This window comes from Pseudoliparis swirei, chromosome 9, assembly GCF_029220125.1.
Source record: "Pseudoliparis swirei isolate HS2019 ecotype Mariana Trench chromosome 9, NWPU_hadal_v1, whole genome shotgun sequence".
Taxonomy (NCBI): domain Eukaryota; kingdom Metazoa; phylum Chordata; class Actinopteri; order Perciformes; family Liparidae; genus Pseudoliparis; species Pseudoliparis swirei.
Window position 1 is genome coordinate 22,781,536 of NC_079396.1, and position 21,697 is coordinate 22,803,232.

Below are 21,697 nucleotides of genomic sequence, written 5' to 3' on the forward strand. Positions count from 1 at the left end.
ACTCTACCTGCATCAGGGTCTGTGAAGCTAGACACACTCTACCTGCACCAGGGCCTGTGAAGCTAGACACACTCTACCTGCACCAGGGCCTGTGAAGCTAGACACACTCTACCTGTATCATCAGGGCCTGTGAAGCTAGACACACTCTACCTGTATCATCAGGGCCTGTGAAGCTAGACACACTCTACCTGCACCATCAGGGCCTGTGAAGCTAGACACACTCTACCTGCACCATGTGAACGGCTCTTCAGCATCGCAGCACTCGTCTTCAGCCCCAGAAGAGAGACACTGAAATCTGGCCATTTTGAAAATCAACTTCTTTTGAAGATGAACAATACATTTTTCACTTTAAAGTGATGATTCTGGTTGTTACTTTTGGTTCTACTTTTTTCTGTGTTAATCGTGTTTTTATATTTTAGTAATTTCATCGTATTCATATATTGCTAAGTTCATCCTAGCTCATACTCCTTGTTCATGGCGGCCACAGCACCCAAACAAATAAACTTCATAATTCTCTAAATTCTGACCTTTGTTTTTTTTATTAACAGCATTTACTTTTACTTTCAATTCTTAAGTACAAAAAAAATCAGATACTTTAATACTTTTACTCAAGTAGTATTCTCATAGGTGACTTTTACTTTTACTTGAGTAATTTTCCAGTCAAGTACCTTTACTTTTACTCAAGTATGACTTTTGGGTACTTTATACACCACTTATTTCAACCTAGAGTATAAACCAAGAACAACAAGAACGCAGGAAGCAACATTTCCATAACTCAGTCGAACCACAAAAGCACCACAATAAGTGCCATCCCAGTGTCACTGAAGTGCAAATCTGTGTTTTAATCCAGATAGTCGGAAAAGATGTGTTTTCAGTCTCAGGCGGAAGATGTAGAGACTTTCTGCTGTCCTGATGTCAGTGGGGAGCTCGTTCCACCACTGAGGAGCCAGGACAGCAAACAGTCTGGATTTCGAGTGATTAGCTCGAGGTGCAGGAGGCACAAGACGATTGGCTGTTGCTTCTGTGACTTCTCCTCTGCTGGAAGAAGATTAAGCTGGTAAATCGGCTAGCGGCCTGGCTGAGATAGATTCTGTCAGGAATAGATAGAGCTCGAGTCTGAGCTACTCTTTCAGTTATTTTTTTGTTTATTTGATTATAACTTTTAAACTCTACCAACCTGACTCTGCCTGTAATTGCTGCACTGCCGTGTGTGTGTGTGTGTGTGTGTGTGTGTGTGTGTGTGTGTGTGTGTGTGTGTGTGTGTGTGTGTGTGTGTGTGTGTGTGTGTGTGTGTGTGTGTGTGTGTGTGTGTGTGTGTAATTTACTGGTAGTGTGTGTGTATGCAGGCTTCATGAAAAATAACTCTGGATTAGAGAGAACCAACTCGATAGACAACTGGACGAAGAGAGAGAGAAAGGGTGGGGGGGGGGGGGGGAGAGAGTGTCTACAGTAGAATATATTTATGGATGGATAGAGGGATTGGGAGGATGGGTGGAGGGATTGATGGGAGGAGGGATGGAGGGTGGAAGGATGGATTACACATCAGATATCTGCTGCTGTTTCCATTTTCACCCCCAAACTCTGTTTTAGTTTGAGGACGACATGGAACCCAGCGAGTAGGATCACACTGAAGCTCTGTTTCATCATTCAGCACTTCTTTGTATGGGGGGGGGGGGTAATTGCCTCATTTATAACTATTTCACTGTGAAGGGTTTACAGAAGGATGATGGGAGATTAAGATGAAGACTATGTTTAGGTTCTGCTCCATTACAGAGCAGGTTATTTGGGCTACATTGAAGCCTCATTTATTTAAAATAACACGGCACTCGTTGGGTTAAAACCTGAACACGGGGGACGTCCAGGAAAACAAGTCTGAGCGGTCATGAAGCCGTGTGGGACCTGGTCTTAGGGCTTTAGTGTCAATGAACCTTTTGTTGTGTAAAACTAAAAGACACAGAAAACCAAAAGGGCTATATTTCATTAATTCTTATTATGCTCATGTTTACAGCACTTGTTCATATCCTTTACTTTCTCCATTCTTTCCACCAAACACACACAGAACATTCCTTTAATTAACCTTATTCCCACAACAACTTGAGTCTATAACCTGCAGAGCAGTGAGGAAGCTTTAGGTTCTAGCCCCAACACCATGTAAGTAAACAACCTGTAACACACTGCAACACACTGTAACACATTGTAACGCAATGTGTCAAAATGTAACACAATGTAACACACTTTACAAACTATAAACAAAATGTAACAAATTGTAACAATTTCTAACAAAGTGTAACAAACTGTTTCAAAATGTAACAAACTAACAAATTGTAACATTTCACACAATTTAACAAAATGTAACAACATTTCTCGAAATTTAACAAAATGCAACAAATTTAACAATTTCTAACAATTGTAAGAAACTGTAACAAACTGTAACAAAATGTAAGAAACTGTAATAAAATGTAGCAAAATGTAATAAAATGTAACAATTTGTAACAAACTAGAACTATCTAACAAAATGTAACACACTGTAACAATCATATTGGGCATGGAGATTATGAAAGGTCAGTCCATAGATGGCCTCGGACGGAGGGGATGAGGAGGGAGCCGCCGTGGGCTTTACTTCGGTATTCCATGCTGACCTCAGCTAGCCTTTTATGACCGCCTGGCATGACCAGCCAATCGGAGGGGAGGTTATAAAGTCATGTGACGCTCGGTGGGCCGACTCATTCTGTTCCTCCGGCGCGCCGTCAGACCAGAAGTGAATCGAGCTGAAGAAAAGCTTCAGAGCAGAACCTGAGCGGCCCACACGGTGAGTACGCTACGTTTACTGATTCTGGCTCGGAAGACTACACTTCCCATGAGCCTCGGCTGTTGTTGGTGAGAGGCTGGATGCAATTAGCAAGAGAAAATAGTGCAAACAGAGGATGCTGGTTCTGATCCATCCAGCAGGGCTCGTCCCCCTGATGTCATGAAACCAGCGGCTGATTTAAGGATAAACTGTTGAAACCGATTGTCTATCTAACTTAACTTCATATTGATATCCAGGTTCAGGAAAGGTGATGTTGTTTATGTTTGATAACATCAACACGAACGCTTTCTTAAATAATGTTTGTGTGATATCGACCAAAAAATTTCTTCAGGCAAAACTTTTTTCAGTTTCTGTCCAAATAAACTTGTGAAGAAAAAGACGTTTGTTCAAATAGCTACAAACGGCTAACGAAGGACGACCAATCACAGCTCACTGTGGCGGTTCATGATGATGATGAGGATGATGATGATGATGATGAAGATGATCTTTCCTTTGTAATCCATTTAAAACCCGACACGCTCTCACACACACACACACACACACACACACGTGGAAGGTGATTGGCCTCCTGAGCTTCGTGAGCTCTCCAGCTGGCCGCTCGGTGGTGAATCCAGAGGATGCGTCGAGCCGGAGGCCAAATGGTTGCCATGCCAATGTGGTGACATCAGAGTTTGTTTTGGGTCTTCGGCAACATGTTGCCGCTGCAGTGAAGCAAAAGCATCAAGTATCCGTATAAGCCGATCACGTGTTGATTCATCCCCCTATAATATGTCAAATAAAAACATTACAAATTTATCTTGACGCTGAGTTTTTTAAACAATTTTACCCACAATTCACTATAAAAATTCTCTAATTCATCAGTGAGGATTTTTAATTGATAATCAAAAACAGGGGTCCCCAAACTTTTTCCTGAGAGGGCCACATATCGGCCTCTGGGGGCCTCTGTGTGAAGCGAGCCCTGACCCTGCCCTCCTGTCCAGATGTCCCGGTTCCTGGACCTGGAGGAGTTTGGAGACGCTGCTCGCTTCCTACGTCTCAACAACCTGGAGCAGCTGGCTGCGAGTGCCCCGGCCTTCGATGGTACTCATATGGCTGTATTTGTGTGTATATTTATGTGTATGTAGGTATATATGTATATATGTGTATATATATGTATGTGTATGTATATATATATATGTGTATATATATGTGTGTATATATATGTGTGTTTTCTACATCTTTATACTTTGGTAAAGACGGCGTCTTCTCATAGGAACGAAGCGCAGCTGGATGCCCGATCCCGTGGAAGCGTACGTGGAGGTAGAGGTCAAAGAGCTGAATGGAGACCAGACCACCGTGGAGACCCGGGACGGGCAGGTGCGTTTCATATTCATAAATATACCGTTCACTTCAGGGAAGCTGGAATGGCTCGTTGTCGTTTCATGGTTTGGTTTTCTTGAAGAAACGTTACTTTGTTCTCATGTTGAATTCACTTTGGATAAAAGCGTCTGATAAATGACATGTAATGAAATGTATATATATATATATATAAACATTACATATATATCATATATATAAATATAACAAATATATATATTCATACATTTATATTAATATATATATTTATTTTATATATATATAAATATAAGTAGTTGTTTTAAATATATATTTTTATTTAACATAAATATGTATATATACATACATAATTGATATATTTATTTAATATCTATAAAATATATTTATTTTATATATATATATATATTATAATATATTATTTAATAAATTTGATAAATGTATACATATATCTATATATTCATTTTTAATTATATATTTATTTATTTAAAATATATATATATATATAACTATATATAGACTGTATATATATATATTTGTAAATATATTTATTTAAAATATATATATACATTTTTTAAATATGTATATATATATATATATTAAAAAAACATACATATATTTTTTGGGGGGTATATATTTAATTTAAAATCATATATATTTGTTGTATATATATATATTTGTTGTAATTTATATATATATATGTATTGAAAACAATAAAAATTAAACTATATATATTTATATATAAATGTATAATATATTTGTCTTTATATTTTACATTCAAAAAGTCCCTCAGGTTGGTTAAACAATGGATTAATGTTTCAGGCTGTGATCAAAACAACATTTAAGAAGCACAGATGACCTTCAAGTTTCAAGTTTCAAGTTTCAAGTTTTTATTGTCACATCCCCTTTTATACAAGTATAATCGGTTCGTGAAATTCTTATGTGCAAAACACCCGACAGCAGTAGCAGACTAAAAAAGAATAAGAATGAGAATAAACTATACAATATCCACACACAAAAAAGAAGAAAGTATTAACAATATATATATAAAACAGTGTAATAGAATATACATCATGACAATATATATATATAAAACAATGTAATAAAATATACACTTTTTTGAGACTATATATATATATATATGTATATACATACAATATATATATACAATATATATATATAAACAATGTAATAAAATATACACCATGGCCATAGATATTCACAGAATATGTTCTGGTGTGTAGTGTTAATGAGGGTCTCAGTCCTTGTTCAGCAGCCTGATGGCCTGACTGAAGAAGCTGTCTCTATGGCGACATGGTTCCCTGGACCTTCCTCCAGGTCCCTGTGTGCCTCTTGAAGGTAAACTCTTCCTCACGTTCATGTCCTTCAGTTGCTGCTGGTGAAGGAAAGCCAGCTGCTGCCGATGAACCCGCCCCGGTTCGACATGATGGAGGACGTGGCCATGCTGACGCACCTGAACGAGGCCTCGGTGCTCTTCAACCTGCGCCGGAGATACGCCATGTGGATGGTCTATGTGAGCGCCTCGGGCACCGTGGGCTGGTGGTCTCTCCCCGCAGTGTAAGTGATGTGTTGACCTGCTGCTTGCAGACCTACTCCGGCCTCTTCTGCGTGGCGGTCAACCCGTACAAGTGGCTGCCGGTCTACTCCGCCCAGGTGGTCGCCACGTATAAAGGGCGTCGTCGTCTGGAAACGCCGCCTCACATCTACGCCATCGCCGACCACGCCTACGTGGACATGCTGCAGAGTGAGTGACCGGAAAGAAACTCAAGAAACACTGCTCTCCTCAGTTCACTGGTTGACTTGCATGTTCAAGTACAATATTTGAGGGCAGAATTACTTTACGAGGCATAAGAATAGATGAAATACATTTCTGTTGAAATTGGAAAGACTTATATTTTGTTTTAAATCCTTTATAATATTTGATGCGATCACATCCGATGTATAAAAATGCTGCACTGTATTTCTGCAGACTGTAATCCAAGACATGATCGTGATAAGTTTAAGTATGTCACTAAAAACGGATGTAACTCCCAACATGTTGCATTGGTCATTGAAATGTGATCACATGACTTCATTTCCTCCACAGATCAGGAGAACCAATCAATTTTGATCACGTAAGTCAGAACCGTGCCAGCTTTAACATTACACGCTTTACATTCTGCATTTCTGACAAATAATGTTACGTAGAAATATTAAAATTACACGATAAATAACATATCATTCTTACTTGTGAAAGATGTGTGATGTTTGCATAAACTTATTGGAACTTGTGTCGTCCGGTCAGCGGGGAGTCGGGGGCCGGGAAAACTGTCAACACCAAGAGGGTGATTCAGTACTTTGCCATCATCGCGGCTCTGAGGGAGAAATTGAAAAAAGGAGTAAGTCTTCTCAACGTCATATGTGCATTCTCTCTCATGACCACCAGGGGGCGACTCCTCTGGTTGTATAGAAGTCTATGCTCCATGTGTTAACGCTCCATTCTCTCTCCTGACCACCAGGGAGCGACTCCTCTGGTTGTATAGAAGTCTATGCTTCATGTGTTAAAGCTGCATTCTCTCTCCTAACCACCAGGGGGCGACTCCTCTGGTTGTATAGAAGTCTATATAATGACTCTACTCCTCTCTTGATGTATTCCCTCAGTAAACATTGTAAACATGAGTTTATGTCTCAATCTCTAGTTTCAAGTCTTCTATACAGCATGATGTCATCATTTCGTACTTTATGGTCATTTAGGCTCAGACCACAAAGCAGGGGATGCTTTAGGGGCGGGGCTACCAGGTTATTGACAGGTCAACACCAGCAAACTAACCTGTGTCTCTTTCTGTGTGTTCAGGGATCTTTAGAGGACCAGATCCTTGAAGCTAATCCGGCCATGGAGGCGTTCGGCAACGCCAAAACTATACGCAACGATAACTCCTCCCGCTTCGTGAGTTCAACATATTGATCACGATGGCCACGGTGAGCGCAGGAGGACGTGTTGTGTTACAAAGAGTGTGTGTTTTGTGTTGCTCAGGGGAAGTTCATCAGGATTCATTTCGGGCCGACAGGAAGGCTGGCGTCAGCTGACATCAACATCTGTGAGCTTTTCTTTGCATAATGAAATCAAGAGACACATTCAACATTGTGCTCTTTGTATTTACAGAAATTACAATTCGCAATAATGTTGTACACTATTACAATCTTTTAAATGTATACATCACACTACTACAGAACACCGGAATAAGTATTCATGTGTGGATTTCATCAGATCTTCTAGAAAAGTCCAGAGTCGTTTTCCAGCAGCCAGAAGAGAGAAGCTACCACATCTTTTACCAGATCCTGTCCAATTACAAGCCAGAGCTACAAGGTAACCACACCCACTACTATAGAAGCAACAAAATAAAATAAACACAATAGTAAAGTTTATAATCTGATACACAGCAGTATTACTAATAAATACATGATTACGGATTCATACCTAAAGTCTTTGCCTACTGTATTCTAATTATTTATTAGAGCAAATAATCCGACTTTACAAGAAGTGAAGTGGTGAAGTTTCATGTCTATGAGGTCATGTTGTGACTCTATAACACAATAGCTCCTCTAGTGGTGAAGTGGTGAATTGTCATGTCTATCAGGTCATGTTGTGATCCTATAACACAATAGCTCCCCTAGTGGTGAAGTGGTGAAGTTTCAGCAGCTCTTATATTACCAAACTTCCCAGGTTCATTCATACATATCTGATGAATCTTGATGCAGAGGGTTAGTTAACACAAATTTCAGAGCCTCGTTTAAACACAAGTGTGTAAATAAAAACAGACCACAGATGTGTATCTCTGCTGGCGGTGTTTATTTTCCCTTCCTCTAAAATATCAACAAAATAACAGATATCGATTCTTGATACTAAATGAGAAACGGAACATTTCAGAAGTTGTGTAATAGAACAACGTAGTGTGTTACAGTGTGTACATGTGTGTGCATGTGTGTACATGTGAACTGGTCTCCTGGGTGCAGACCTGCTGTTGGTGACCAGCAACCCCCTGGACTACCACTTCTGCTCCCAGGGCGTGACCACCGTGGAGGGCATGGACGACGGAGAGGAGCTAAAGCTCACGGATGTATAAACACACACACACACACACACACGCAGACACACACACATAGACTGTAGTTCACGTGTTAGAGTGTGTGTGTGTGTGTGTGTGTGTGTGTGTGTGTGTGTGTGTGCAGCACGCCATGGACACGCTGGGCTTCACCCCCGAGGAGAAGTACGGCTGCTATAAGATCGTTGGAGCCATCATGCACTTTGGAAACATGCGCTTCAAGAAGAGGCCGAGGGAGGAGCAGGCGGAGGCCAACGGCACCGAGAGTGAGATGCACAACCGCACAAACAACCACACAACCACACAAACAAACAACCACACAAACAAACAACCACGCAACCACACAAACAACCACACAACTGCACAAACAAACAACCACACAACCACACAACCTGGGTATTGATGGGTATTGAATGGTATTGATGGGTATTGAGGGGCAATAATGGGTATTGATGGGTATTGACGGGTATTGATTGGTATTGATGGGTATTGAGGGGCAATAATGGGTATTGATGGGTATTGACGGGTATTGATTGGTATTGATGGGTATTGATGGGTATTGAGGGCAATAATGGGTATTGATGGGTATTGACGGGTATTGATTGGTATTGATGGGCAATAATGGGTATTGATGGGTATTGACGGGTATTGATTGGTATTGATGGGTATTGAGGGCAATAATGGGTATTGATGGGTATTGATGGGCAATAATGGGTATTGATGGGTATTGACGGGTATTGATTGGTATTGATGGGTATTGATGGGTATTGAGGGCAATAATGGGTATTGATGGGTATTGATTGGTATTGAGGGGCAATAATGGGTATTGATGGGTATTGAGGGGCATTAATGGGTATTGATGGGTATTCGTGGTACCAATGGCTGATGAGATGAGATGTCTGTGCTGTGTGTGTTGAGGTCTGGATAAAGCCGCCTATCTGATGGGCCTCAACTCTGCCGACCTCCTGAAGGGCCTCCTGAACCCCCGCGTCAAAGTGGGAAACGAGTTGATAATCAAAGGACAGACAGTCGAACAAGTAACCTTTCAATCGAACAATCAACCAATCAATCCAATAAAAAGCATCTGCTGTCCACCCTGACCGTCTATTGTGTTTGTAGGTCATCTTCGCGGCGGCCGCTCTGGCCAAAGCCACGTACGACCGCATGTTCAAGTGGTTGGTGAGTCGCATCAACTCGTCCTTGTACACCGCTCTGCCTCGCCAGTACTTCATCGGAGTGCTCGACATCGCCGGCTTTGAGGTCTTTGAGGTAAAAGAGGAGAACATGATGGGGGGGGGGGGGGGGGGGTGTTACACCACTTCCTGCCTGTGATGCACACCTACACTTCTGTTGTCTTTATCTTCCTGCAGTTCAACAACTTTGAGCAGCTGTGCATCAACTTCACAAACGAGAAGCTGCAGCAGTTCTTCAACCACCACATGTTCGTCCTGGAGCAGGAGGAGTACATGACCGAGGGGATCGAGTGGACCTTGATAGACTTCGGTCTGGACCTCCAGGCCTGCATAGACCTCATCGAGAGGGTGTGTGTTTGGCCTTTGTGAAGCCTGATGCTCTTATTATTAAAGCGCTCGAGTTCAACCCGTGGTGGGTTGGAGGTAAACGTTTGGAGTTGAGATCGGATGATGTAACCAAAGGTTAATGTGTGTCTTCTGCAGCCCATGGGTATTCTGTCCATCATGGAAGAGGAGTGCATGTTCCCCAAGGCCACCGACAACAGCTTTAAAACCAAACTCTACGACAACCACTTTGGAAAGTCGGCCCACTTCCTGCGGGCGCGTCCGGACAAAAAGCGGCAACACGAGACGCACTTTGAGTTGGTTCACTACGCCGGAGTGGTGAGTGCCCACTTCCTGCTGCTGTTAATCTGTTTGCCCAGTTTCTGAAATTGGAGGCCGTTATAGCAAAATTCAAAACACACTGTTGGAGTTTAAAATGTAAATAGTGAAACAACAACAACAACAATGGAGGACATTGCACCTTTTTCTGCAGTATTCGAAGGACAAAGCAAGCAGACCGAGTCTGACTGATCTTTGTTGTGTTGTAAAAAAACAGAATCCAGAGTAGTGATGCCACGAATTTTTCTGTTTATGAGGCCTGAGAAAAGGCTTTTTGAGGCTAGTGAAGACACTGCGGACACGATTGTCTTTGTCTTTCTGAGACACTGAGCGGCAACATGAAAGTCTCACTTAAGCATTCGAATTGAACACTGCATTTAAAAAGTGTTTCTTTGGCAACAAATAAAAACATTTCTGATTGATCTTTTTTAACCAGTAGAAATGTTCCAATTATTGATGATATGGACAGTCAGCTGTCATCTAAACCTCAGGAAGGAAACATCGAGAGCAGTGACGCCGACCCTGACAAGAAGAGGCCCGAGGAAGGAGCCTTGGGGAACTCCACGTCCTTTGTGTCGACTCAAAGGACTCCTTGTTGAGTTATTGAAATCATTTCATATTCACCGCTGTCCTGTCTATATTGATTTGTAGGTGCCGTACAATATCACGGGATGGCTGGACAAGAACAGAGATCCTCTGAATGAGACGGTGGTGGCTCTGTTCCAGAAGTCCTCCCACAAGCTCATGGCTGGCCTGTTTGAGGACTACATCAGCTCAGACATAGGTCTCGAGACTCTTTAGACTCCACACAGCGGCACAGCCACGCGGCAAAGGGTAGAACGGTGTGTGGTAAACAAGGATGTTTGTGTGATGTTTCAGCCATGGATCCGAAGGCTGAAGGGAAGCACAGAAAGAGGAAAGCAGCTTCCTTCCAGACCGTTTCACAGTTACACAAAGTGAGTAGGCAGTTATTCCCCTTTGACCCCTTTGACCCCGGCAGGCTGCTGACGACTCTCCCTGACTGTCTGTTTGAACCCAGGAGAATCTGAAGAAGCTGATGGCTAAGCTGCGCAGCACGCAGCCTCACTTTGTCCGCTGCATCATCCCCAACCACACCAAGAGTCCAGGTGCAGCAGCAGCTAGCCGCGCTAGCATCACAAGCCAGCTACTTTACATCACATGTCATTTGGTGTCCTTTACTTTACATCTCATGTCATTTGGTGTCCTTTCCTTTACATCTCATGTCATTTGGTGTCCTTACTGTATCCGTCCTGCAGGTCTGATGGATGCCTTCCTGGTCCTGCACCAGTTGAGGTGTAACGGAGTCCTCGAGGGGATCAGGATCTGCAGGAAGGGCTTTCCGAATCGCATCCTGTACGCAGAGTTCAAACAACGGTCGGTCTGCAACGCCACAATATAATGTGATAAGATTTCCCCTGTGCGTTTCATCCCTCCTTGAGCTCTTTTCTTTCCCAGTTATCGCATCTTGAGTCCTGCTGCCATCCCAGAGGACTCGTACGTGGACAGCAGGAAGGCCGTGGAGAAGCTGCTCTGCTCTCTGGACATCGACCACAGCCAGTACAAGTTTGGCCACAATAAGGTAGCGCACAGAGTCGCTGACCACCACGCCCAGGGTGTCATGAGCCGGGTGTCACAAGCCGGGTGTCACGAGTCTGGTGTCACGAGCCGGGTGTCACGAGCTGTACAGACCGGCAGGTTGATGCTCGGCTCTCTCGGCTCCTCCCCTCTCAGGTGTTCTTCAAGGCGGGGCTGTTGGGTCTGTTGGAGGACATGAGGGACGTCCGTCTGTCTGAGATCCTCACCGTCGTCCAGGCCATGGCCCGAGGGAAGCTGATGAGGATGCAACGGGAAAAGATGGTGCTGGAAAGGTCAGCGTGCCGACCGCCACGGGAATGAAGCCGCGTAGGAATGTCTCAACATGATATCTGTGTTATGGGTAAAGGCCAGAGCTTGGGCTGTGACTCCTCCTCTCAGGGACGCTGCAATGGTGGTCCAGTTCAACATCACCGCCTTCTTCTCTGTGAGGACTTGGCCCTGGATGATGCTGTTCTATAAGCTCCGCCCCCTGCTCCGCAGCGCCCAGGTGGAGAAAGAACTGGCCACTCTCAAAGAAGAGTTCAACACGTTAAAAGAGGCCTTCGACAGGTCTGCTCCCGACTGTACCATCGACATGTTTAGAAAGTGAATCTGAACGCTTCACATCCGTTGGTTGCTCTGGATTCCTCCGTCAGGTCGGAGGTCAAGAGGTGTGAGGCTGAGGAGCGGCAGGTGCTTTTGGTTCAGGAGAAAAGCGACTTGGCCCTGCAGCTCCAGACGGTGAGTCACTGTGAAGCTCCGGAAGCATCTCACGTCTCAATCTGGATGAACTTGTGTTGACGCAGAACACGTTACACATAGTGGGTGAATTATGGGATGTTCAAGACCTGGAGCTTCTCTAGAAGAGTCTAAGCACCGGGGCCTCTCGGACTGAATCACCCAGGAGGAAACTCATCAGTGAGAAAGAAAAGTGCATTTATTTATTTATTATTATTTGAGTATTAATATCATGCCAACAGTAAAGTGGAAGCTCCGTGTTTGGCTCGTCACAAACAGCTGAGAACGAGTTTAAAGATCACGATGTACACCATCTCTAGAATACAGGTTCTGATCTGAGGAACATTTCTAAAGTATTGGGAACCGCATGCACCTCTAACGAGCCCTCGTGAACACTCCCCACCAGGAGCAGGACACCCTGCTGGACGCAGAGGAGCGCTGCAGCCAGCTGCTCCACGCCAAGGTCTCCATGGAGGCCCGGCTGATGGAGATGCAGGAGCGTCTGGAGGACGAGGAGGAGGTGACGGCCGCGCTGACCTCCAGGAGTCGTCAGCTGGAGGAGGAGGTGCTCTCCCTGAAGAGAGACGTGGACGACCTGGAGACGACTCTGGCCAAAGTGGAGAAGGAGAGACACGGCGTGGAGAACAAGGTGTGGTGAGCGTCGGCGCCGGGTTCTCTCTGTTGGGGAACCGTTAGTCCAGCTTCCTGTTCCCTTGCGTCCAGGTGAAGAACTTGACCCGGGAGATGAGCGCCCTGGACGAGTCCATGGCGTCTCTGAGCAGAGAGAAGGCCGCCCTGCAGGACGCCCACCAGCAGGCTCTGGCCGACCTTCAGGCGCAGGAGGACAAGGTCAACATGCTGGTCAAGGAGAAAGTGCGGCTGGAGCAGCGAGTGGACGATGTAAGGGAGCGAGACTTTGATTTATTCATCTGAAAACCCCATAAACCCCAAAGTCATAGCACAGCCGCCCCCACACACACATATGATGTACTTACCACACTCAACAAGCCCTCTCTCTTCTCTGCAGGTAGAAAGCTCCTTGGAGCTGGAGAAGAAGATGCGTTTGGATCTGGACCGGGTCAAACGGAAGCTGGAGGGGGATCTGAAGCTGTCCACGGACTCCGTGAAGGACCTGGAGAACCAGAAGGACGAGCTGGAGGAGAAGCTGAAGAAGTAAGAAGAGACAAAGAAACGGAGAAACGTGTGAAACTGAATGAATGTTTCGTATCGTCAAGATGATTGACTGCAGAACGTTCTCCTCCCCCCGTGGCTCCACAGGAGAGACGCCGAGTGGGCTCAGCTCCAGTCTCAGGTGGAGGACGAGCAGAGCGTGGTCACCGCTCTCCAGAGGAAGATCAAAGAGCTTCAGGTCGGTCCAGCGATCCAAAGAGAATTCCGGCCTCCTGATCTCGGCCTTCATCTCCCTGTGTCGCGCCCTCAGATCCGCATGGAGGAGCTGCAGGAGCTGCTGGAGGCGGAGCGAGCGTGGCGCTCCAAAGCCGAACGTCAGAGGAACGACATCACCAGGGAGCTGGAGGACCTGGGGGAGAAGCTGGAGGAGGCCGGAGGAGCCTCGGCCGCTCAGATCGCTCTCAACAGGTCAGCCTCACGGCGGCAGACACGTCCTTCACTCGGTGGACCTGAGGCCTCGTTCACATTGTGACGAACTTCAAACGTCACGCAGGAAGAGGGAGGCAGACTTCCTGAAGATGCGGCGGGAGCTGGAGGAGGCGGGGCTTCACCACGAGGCGACGGCAGCCGCGCTGAGGAAGAAGCACTCGGACATGGTGACGGAGCTCAGCGAACAGATCGACGCTCTGCAGAGAGCCAAACAGAAGCTGGAGAAGGAGAAGGTGGAGTTCAGGCTGGAGGCCGACGACCTGGCTGCTAACGTGGAGCAGCTGAGCAGGAGCAAAGTGAGTCCACCTTCAGGGAGGAAACTCCTTCTGCGTTCTCTCTCCTGACCACCAGGGGGCGGCTCCTCTGGTTGTATAGAAGTATAAATCAACTTCCTTGTACAAACACTGCAGCAGCCCTTATTTAAGTGATCCTAAAAAGTAGTAAAATGCAGTGTGTGTGTGTGTGTGTGTGGTTGTGTGTGTGTATTTGTGGGTGGGTGCGTACGTGTGTGTCTGTGTATTTGTGTGTCTATATGTGTGTCTGTCTGTGTGTGTAGGGAGCGGTGGAGAAGATGTTCAGGGTGTATGAGGATCAGCTGAATGAAAGCAGGAGCCGAGCGGAGGAGCTGCAGAGACAGCTGACCGACGCTTCTGCTCAGAAAGCCCGAGCGCTCACAGAAACTGGTACAACACACACACACATGCACATGGTCTCTTATCAAGATACAGGTGATCTCTTGCGTTTCGCATTTCCTTCACAGTGCATGAGTCCAATGAAGGGGGCGGGACTAACCCACTTTAAACTCCTCCTCCGGGCCGTTCTTGCAGCCGAGTACAGCCGCCGCCTGGAGGAGCGTGACGCTACGATTGGCCAGCTCCAGCGTTCCAAAGCCGGCATTTGCCAGACCTCTGAAGACGTGAAGAGGCAGCTGGAGGAGGAGAGCAAAGTAACGCTGACCCTTCACACCTCTGACCCGTCATGCCGTCCTCGCTGTCGCCCTAAAGCCAACCTTCTCTTGTGGGCTTCAGGCTCGTGTGGCGCTGGCTCACGCGCTGCAGGCATCCCACCACGACAGCAGTCTGCTCCGGGAGCAGCTGGAGGAGGAGCAGGAGGCCAAAGCCCAGCTGCAGAGGGAGCTCTCCAAGGCCAACGGCCAGGTGTTCCAGTGGAGATCCAGGTACGAGACGGACGCCGTGCTGAGGATCGAGGAGCTGGAGGACGCCAAGTAAGGACACGCCGATGAACCCGTATGTATGCACACCGGCTCACCCACACACCTGCAGACAGCTTCTGGATCTCTAGACGTTAGATCCGAGAGAGTCTCACGTCTCTAAAGAGCATTCAGCTTGAGACGAGCCCAGAGAGGAGGGCGTGAGAGAAGAGATTGAAAAGGGACTGCAGCTTTTTCTTTGTCAAATAAACAAGAGTGCACTTGACCTCTCCGTTCGTTCTAGGATCAAGTTGGTGGTCAAACTGCAGGCGGTGGAGGAAGCGGCGGAGTCGTCTCAGGCCAAATGCTCCTCGCTGGAGAAAACCAAACTGAGTCTGCAGACGGAGATCGAAGAGCTGCTGGTGGAACTGCAGCGAGCCAACGGCGCCGCTCTGGTTCTGGAGAAGAGGCAACGCAGCTTCGACAAGGTCGGCCACGCCAGCCTCGACTCTCCGCTCGCTCAACAACCACGTCACGTAGAGCGTGTTGATTCGATTTTTAAAATTTGATTTGTATTCAGTTGCTGAGCGATTGGAAGCTGAAGTTTGAGGAGAGTCAGACGGACCTGGAGGCGTCGCAAAGGGAGTCGCGCAGTCTGAGCACCGAGCTCTTCAAACTGAAGAACTGCTATGAAGAAGCTCTGGACCAACTGGAGACGGTGAAGCGGGAAAATAAAAACCTGCAAGGTACCTTTTCCCCCATCGTCTGTCTTCTGCGGCTGCCGTAAGAGTGTGGAAGATAACCTGATGAATGAGGGCTAGCGTGGTTATTCCTACAGTAGCAACCAGTAGGTCCAGCGATCTCTGCTAAGGGAGGGAAGGTTACATCAGTGTGGGAGCCAACTGTGGCCGACTAACGTTCATCTTTTAAAGGTTCCACCTGGGTTCTACCTATAACCCCCATGTTGAAGGTTTTACGTAGAACCATGTGGTCTATCCAGAGACCCCAATGAGGGGTTTCACAGAGAACCCTTGTATTGTTCCTCTTTTGAAGTTCTATGCAGAACCTTTTAACTTTCTAATGGTGCTAACAAGAACCCACTCATTGGGTATTTTTAAGAAAAAGGGTATATTCCAAGAGTTTTATCTAGAACTTGATGAGATGCAGCGCAACCCAGAACGATCATGGTTCAATATCACAATCTTTCTTCTTTTGGATGGAAAAGGTTCCTATTGGGACCCTCAATGGCACAGGTAACCTTAAAGAAGTCCTTCTTGAGAAAACGGTTATTCAGAAGGAGTGTACTATATTGGACACCTGGTGGAGCCTCGGGAATAATTCCGCCAACGACTTCTCTCGTTCTGGTATATTTGTTCTCTGATCACAAGCACAGTACAAGCGCTCGCTGTGATTCAGGGAGTAACGTGACAACACAGCTGGAGAGGAGAAGAACTCTGCTCAAGAACCAGAAGGTCGGCCCTTACATACACAGATTTCGTCAGAGGTTCGAATGCATTACGCTAACCTCTGATTGGAGCTGAATTGTCACAGGACTGGGTCCTTCTACCTTTCTCGTGTGAATACTGATAACATGGTGAGTGCTGTGTGATTCATATTGTGATTGATGGAGCGACTGTGTTTGACTCCAGAGGAGATACTGGACCTCACGGATCAGATCAGTCAGGGAGGAAAGACCATCTATGAGCTGGAGAGGATGAGGAAGATCCTGGATGTGGAGAAGAGTGATATCAAAGCAACTCTGGAGGAAGCAGAGGTAACTAACTCACCGGCTATAGACACCCGCCAACTGTCCACCAACTCACCTGTTGACCAAACAACTGTGTACCCACCAGGGAACTCTGGAGCACGAGGAGAGTAAGACTTTGAGATTCCAGATGGAGCTGCAGCAGATAAGGACCGAGATCGAGCGCAAGATTGCAGAGAAAGATGAGGAGATCGACAACCTCAGGTACCAGATATATTGGAAATAGTCAACGAGGAGCCAGTACGGTTGGACTTAGAACTTTGAACATTTAAAACCATGTAAAGTATGCAGTAGACCTCGAGAAGAATTGTGCACAGAGCATGCATCTGAGAAGTGATAGCAGTGCTGTCCACCAGGCGAGACCATCAGCACTCCCTGGAGACTACGCAGGCCAGTTTGGAGGCGGAGGTTCGTGGTCGCAATGAGGCGGTGCACCGGAAGAAGAAGATGGAGTCCGACCTGAACGAGATGGAGGTTCAGCTGGGACACGCCAACAGACAGGCAGCCGAGAGCCAGAGGGCCATCAGACACCTCCAGACACAGGTAGCCTCATCTCATCAGAATCCATGGTCTGTCCACGGGGGACTGGTCTCTGCTCGAGGAAGAGTTGCTCCTCGAATAAGATGTGGCAGAATGTCTGAACAGGTCTCGCTGTGCTCGGTCCTCTCACAGGTTAAAGAGCAACAGGTGGGCCTGGAGGGCAAAGTCCAGCTGGCCAATCAGCTCAAAGAGCAGCTCGTCTTGCTGAACCGGCGCTGCTCACTGATGTCCACTGAGGAGGACGAGCTGCGTGGGATTCTGGAACAAACGGACCGCGGGCGCAAGATGGCCGAACACGAGCTGGTGGAGGTCAGGGAGAGACTGAACCTGCTCGCCACACAGGTGCGCGCACACACACACACACATAAACCAATCAATAACTTAGCAAATGTTGTGGACAGACGGACTGTTGATGACCCGCCGGATGTCCTGGTTGTGTTTCAGAACTTCGATCTGGTGAGCCAGAAGAAGAAGCTGGAAGCCGACGTGTTTCATCTGACGGGGGAGGCGGATGACTTCATGGAGGAGAGTCGCAGTGCTGAGGAGAAAGCCAAGAAGGCCATCACTGATGTAAGTCCTGACCTTCAAACCCTGACTTAATAGTCTTTTGGGGGCGGGTTTGAACCGTCTCTGTGGTGCTCCCTTCCCATTTGTGATTCCTTGTGAAACATGTGCTTCAACCAGGCGGCTCTGATGGCGGAGGAGCTGAAAAAGGAGCAGGACAGCGGCTGCATGATGGAGAGGATGAAAAAGAGCATGGTGTCCACGGTGAAAGGTACGCAACGCAGACTCTGTGGCGCCGGTCAACTCGGGTCCACCTTAACTCTCTGGTTGCTCCTCCCACAGAGCTGCAGGGGAAACTGGAGGAGACGGAGCAGACGGCGCTGAAGGGAGGAAAGAAGCAGCTTCACAAGATGGAGACCAGAGTGAGTGAGAGGCTTTAATCCAGATGTCTCCTCTCTGACATCACGTGAGTCTCAGGCAGGGCTGAGACAGAGAGACAGAGTTACAAAGATACAGAGTTACGATACAGATAGAGCAACGGAGAGATGGAGTGATGAAGGTGAATCAATGATAATCTGAGATCATTGATGAGATGATTATAAAGTTGTAAAGAGTTTACAACTTCTAGTGTTGCTGCTCAAGAAAAAGAATAATAAAGAAAGATTGATTTCTTGATTTAAGATTTCTTTCCTCACACTGTAATCAGTATATTGACTCGTATTGACCCCCTGCTGTGTTCAGGTGAGGGAGCTGCAGACGGAGCTGCTGATGGAGCAGAAGAGGAGCAACGAGTCTCAGAAAGGAGTCCGTCACTACGAGAAGAGAGTGAAGGATCTGGTGGACCAGGTCTGCTGCTGGCTCCAAACGGACTGCTGCTGGGTCAATGGCTCCATGGGTCTATGTGTCCATGGGTCTATGTATCCATGGGTCTATGGCTCCATGGGTCAATGTCTCCATGAGTCTATGGGTCAATGGCTCCATGGGTCTATGGCTCCATGGGTGCATGGGTGCATGGGTTCATGTCTCCATGGGTCCATGTCTGCATGGGTCTATGGCTCCATGGGTCTATGGCTCCATGGGTCCATGTCTCCATGGGTCTATGGCTCCATAGGTCTATGGCTCCATGGGTCCATGTCTGCATGGGTCCATGGGTCCATGTATCTACGGGTACATAATTCCATGGGTCAATTTCTCCATGGGTGCATGGGTACATGGGTCTATATCTCCATGGGTTTATGGGTCCATGTCTCCATGGGTACATGGCTCCATGGGTCTATGGATCCATGTCTCCAGGGCTCCATGTCTCCATGTCATGGGTTCTCTTTGTGTCCTGGCAGTCGGAGGAGGACAGGAAGACTCTGCTGAGGATGCAAGAGCTCATCGAGAAGCTGCAGTCCAAAGTCAAGAGCTACAAGAGACAAGCGGAGAACGCTGTGAGTCCCATGAGAGTTAAACGTTTTAATATTATATACAATCACAATACCTACATGTTCAGGTTCTCTGTTCTCTACCTGTTCAGGTTCTCTGTTCTCTACATGTTCAGTTTCTAGCTGGTGAACACAGAGGATCATGAGGTGGTGGAGACCAAAAACAGAGCTAAAAGAGAGAGAGAATTGGACATGTGGAGAGAAGCATAGTTCTAAAGTTGACTCTTGGCCGATGTTCTTCTTTGCGTCCACCAGGAGGAGCAGGTGAGCTTCAGCACGGTGCGTTTCAGGAAAGTCCAACACGAGCTGGACGACGCCGAGGAGAGAGTCGACGTCGCCGAGACGAACGTCAACAAGCTGCGGATTCGAACCCGCGATCAGTCCAGCAAGGTGGCCCTGGTGAGCCCGCTCACCACTGGTCCTTTGCAACCAGAACACAGAGCGTTTCTAATCTGCTGTTTATGTTTCTGCAGATCATGGACTGAAGCTCCTCCCACATTGTCAGTGTGTGTCGGTTGCTGTGTTTCAGTGGGTCTCTGTAGTCCAGGATCAAGGGGGGACGCGTGAATCTCGAGGGAAGCCAGGTTGTTCAAGAGCTGTACGTAGTACTGGTACAGGTTCATAGTACTAAAGTATACAGGTTCATAGAACTAAAGTATACAGGTTCATAGTACTAAAGTATACAGATTCTTTCTAAAAGTACTTTAATTTTAATTTAGTATAGCATTTAAATACAAGTCCTCCATTTTTTTAGACATTAAAAGATGATTATTTTAGTCTGGTGATGTAGAAAATACAATGACCTTATTAAAGCAGTTGTTATATTAAAATATTAAATTATAACTTTACATTCATTTTCAGTGGATAGAATTTTCTGTACAGATTTTCTGTTAATTTTGACAAATTCCCATCAGATTTTGTAGACATTCAGGGTTCCCAAATAATGTACTCTAATTACAGTGGTAATACTGTTATTCTCCTCTAGCGCCACCATGAGGATGACATTTGTGGATGTTTTTCAACAAGTTTTGGAAAGATTACAAATGTTGTTCACACATGCATGTTCCCCTCAAGATGAATTGTAATAACTCTGGTGCCACTTTTATGTTTTATTAAGCCTCATCATTGGATCAACATTGTGCAATAAAATAAATAAATATAACGACATTGCCACCAGCATCAGTTATACTTTGTGTTGAGTGCTTTATAGCAAATGTTAGATGTTAGCATAAATGAACATGGTAAACACGATACCTGCTTAACATAAACAGCATTGTTGACATGTTGACACATTTAACTTTAAGATACTGAAGCCAGATGGCACAATGACTGAGGCCTTTTTAGAGCGTATTACATCATTAATATATTCAGAACTCACTGGTGTAATCTTTCACAAGGAAAGAGAAGGTTGAACGCACACTGGTACATTTTTGTTTGTGGTGGAGACATAATTATAAAAACTCTGAGCTCAAAACTCAACAAAGACAGTTGCATTGTGTTCATAAAGAAATCAGACTGATTAATTAGGTGTTTTGTTACTTCCTCGTTTCCTATCAGTTCCAACTCTTACGCAACACACTCCCCCTTTGTGTGAGTCCTCTCTAGACTAAATCATGTATCCCACAGTGAACTTGTGTTCTTAATGTGCCAACTATATTCTGCACAGTGATCATTCAACTCTGACTTCAGCCTGTGAGCGTATACTGTGGAGAGAATAAAGCAGGGAGGATGCATATAAAAGACAGACTTGTAGTACACAAGTCAAGGCAACGACACAGTGCTTCATTTATTAAAGTTGAACTAGCATTACTGGAGTGGCCATTTGTCCTTCAACTTCAAACAAAACTACAAATCAAACCGCCACTTATGCATCGTGGGTTTCGGTGTTGACGCATGCAAAAGAAAGTAATCTCCATTTCCGCCTGTTATTATTCTGATAATTTATTTCTTAAACCAACAAAAAAGAACAAACAAATTGTTGACACGCCCTCTCTGTCCTGTGGTATAAAAAAAAACATTGGCCACCCTGGTGCATGCTGGTCCTGTGCCTCCCCACCTCTACATATAACCACAGGTGCCCAGTGTTACCCAATCAGTTAACCTAAAACTAAATACATTAAACTAAACTACAACTATCATAAGAAACAACTAACATATCAAAAGATAACCTAAATAATCATTACTTTACAATAAAACCTAAATACAAATGTCAACAATTACCAAACACAAATGTCCAGCAATGTAACTGCAATTCAAA

At 45.9% G+C, this 21,697-nt stretch overlaps 1 protein-coding gene across 2 annotated transcripts; it reads left to right on the forward strand.

Annotated features, from left to right (window-relative positions):
- The first annotated feature begins 2,774 nt into the window (after nt 1-2,774).
- Nucleotides 2,775-20,619, forward strand: LOC130200152 (myosin-7B-like). 2 transcript variants are annotated; one of them, XM_056424177.1, is made up of 46 exons: nt 2,775-2,809; nt 3,790-3,889; nt 4,062-4,165; nt 5,532-5,675; nt 5,750-5,906; nt 6,249-6,276; nt 6,447-6,540; nt 6,996-7,088; nt 7,176-7,239; nt 7,410-7,508; nt 8,156-8,259; nt 8,372-8,510; nt 9,163-9,281; nt 9,364-9,513; nt 9,615-9,785; nt 9,921-10,100; nt 10,752-10,884; nt 10,980-11,056; nt 11,140-11,227; nt 11,378-11,495; nt 11,577-11,700; nt 11,853-11,989; nt 12,096-12,266; nt 12,353-12,437; nt 12,841-13,083; nt 13,158-13,334; nt 13,462-13,607; nt 13,713-13,803; nt 13,876-14,033; nt 14,119-14,350; nt 14,611-14,737; nt 14,882-15,000; nt 15,083-15,279; nt 15,509-15,692; nt 15,785-15,950; nt 16,854-16,978; nt 17,058-17,173; nt 17,326-17,512; nt 17,642-17,851; nt 17,954-18,079; nt 18,194-18,284; nt 18,356-18,435; nt 18,755-18,859; nt 19,351-19,446; nt 19,696-19,839; nt 19,914-20,619. In XM_056424177.1, the coding sequence occupies exons 2-46, from the start codon at nt 3,790-3,792 to the stop codon at nt 19,923-19,925; spliced, it is 5,811 nt and encodes a 1,936-aa protein (XP_056280152.1). In that variant the 5' UTR covers nt 2,775-2,809; the 3' UTR covers nt 19,926-20,619. The 2 variants fall into 2 exon arrangements, with proteins under 2 accessions (XP_056280152.1, XP_056280153.1); XM_056424178.1 differs by lacking the exons at nt 2,775-2,809; nt 3,790-3,889 and adding an exon at nt 3,893-3,909.
- The last annotated feature ends 1,078 nt before the right edge of the window (nt 20,620-21,697 follow it).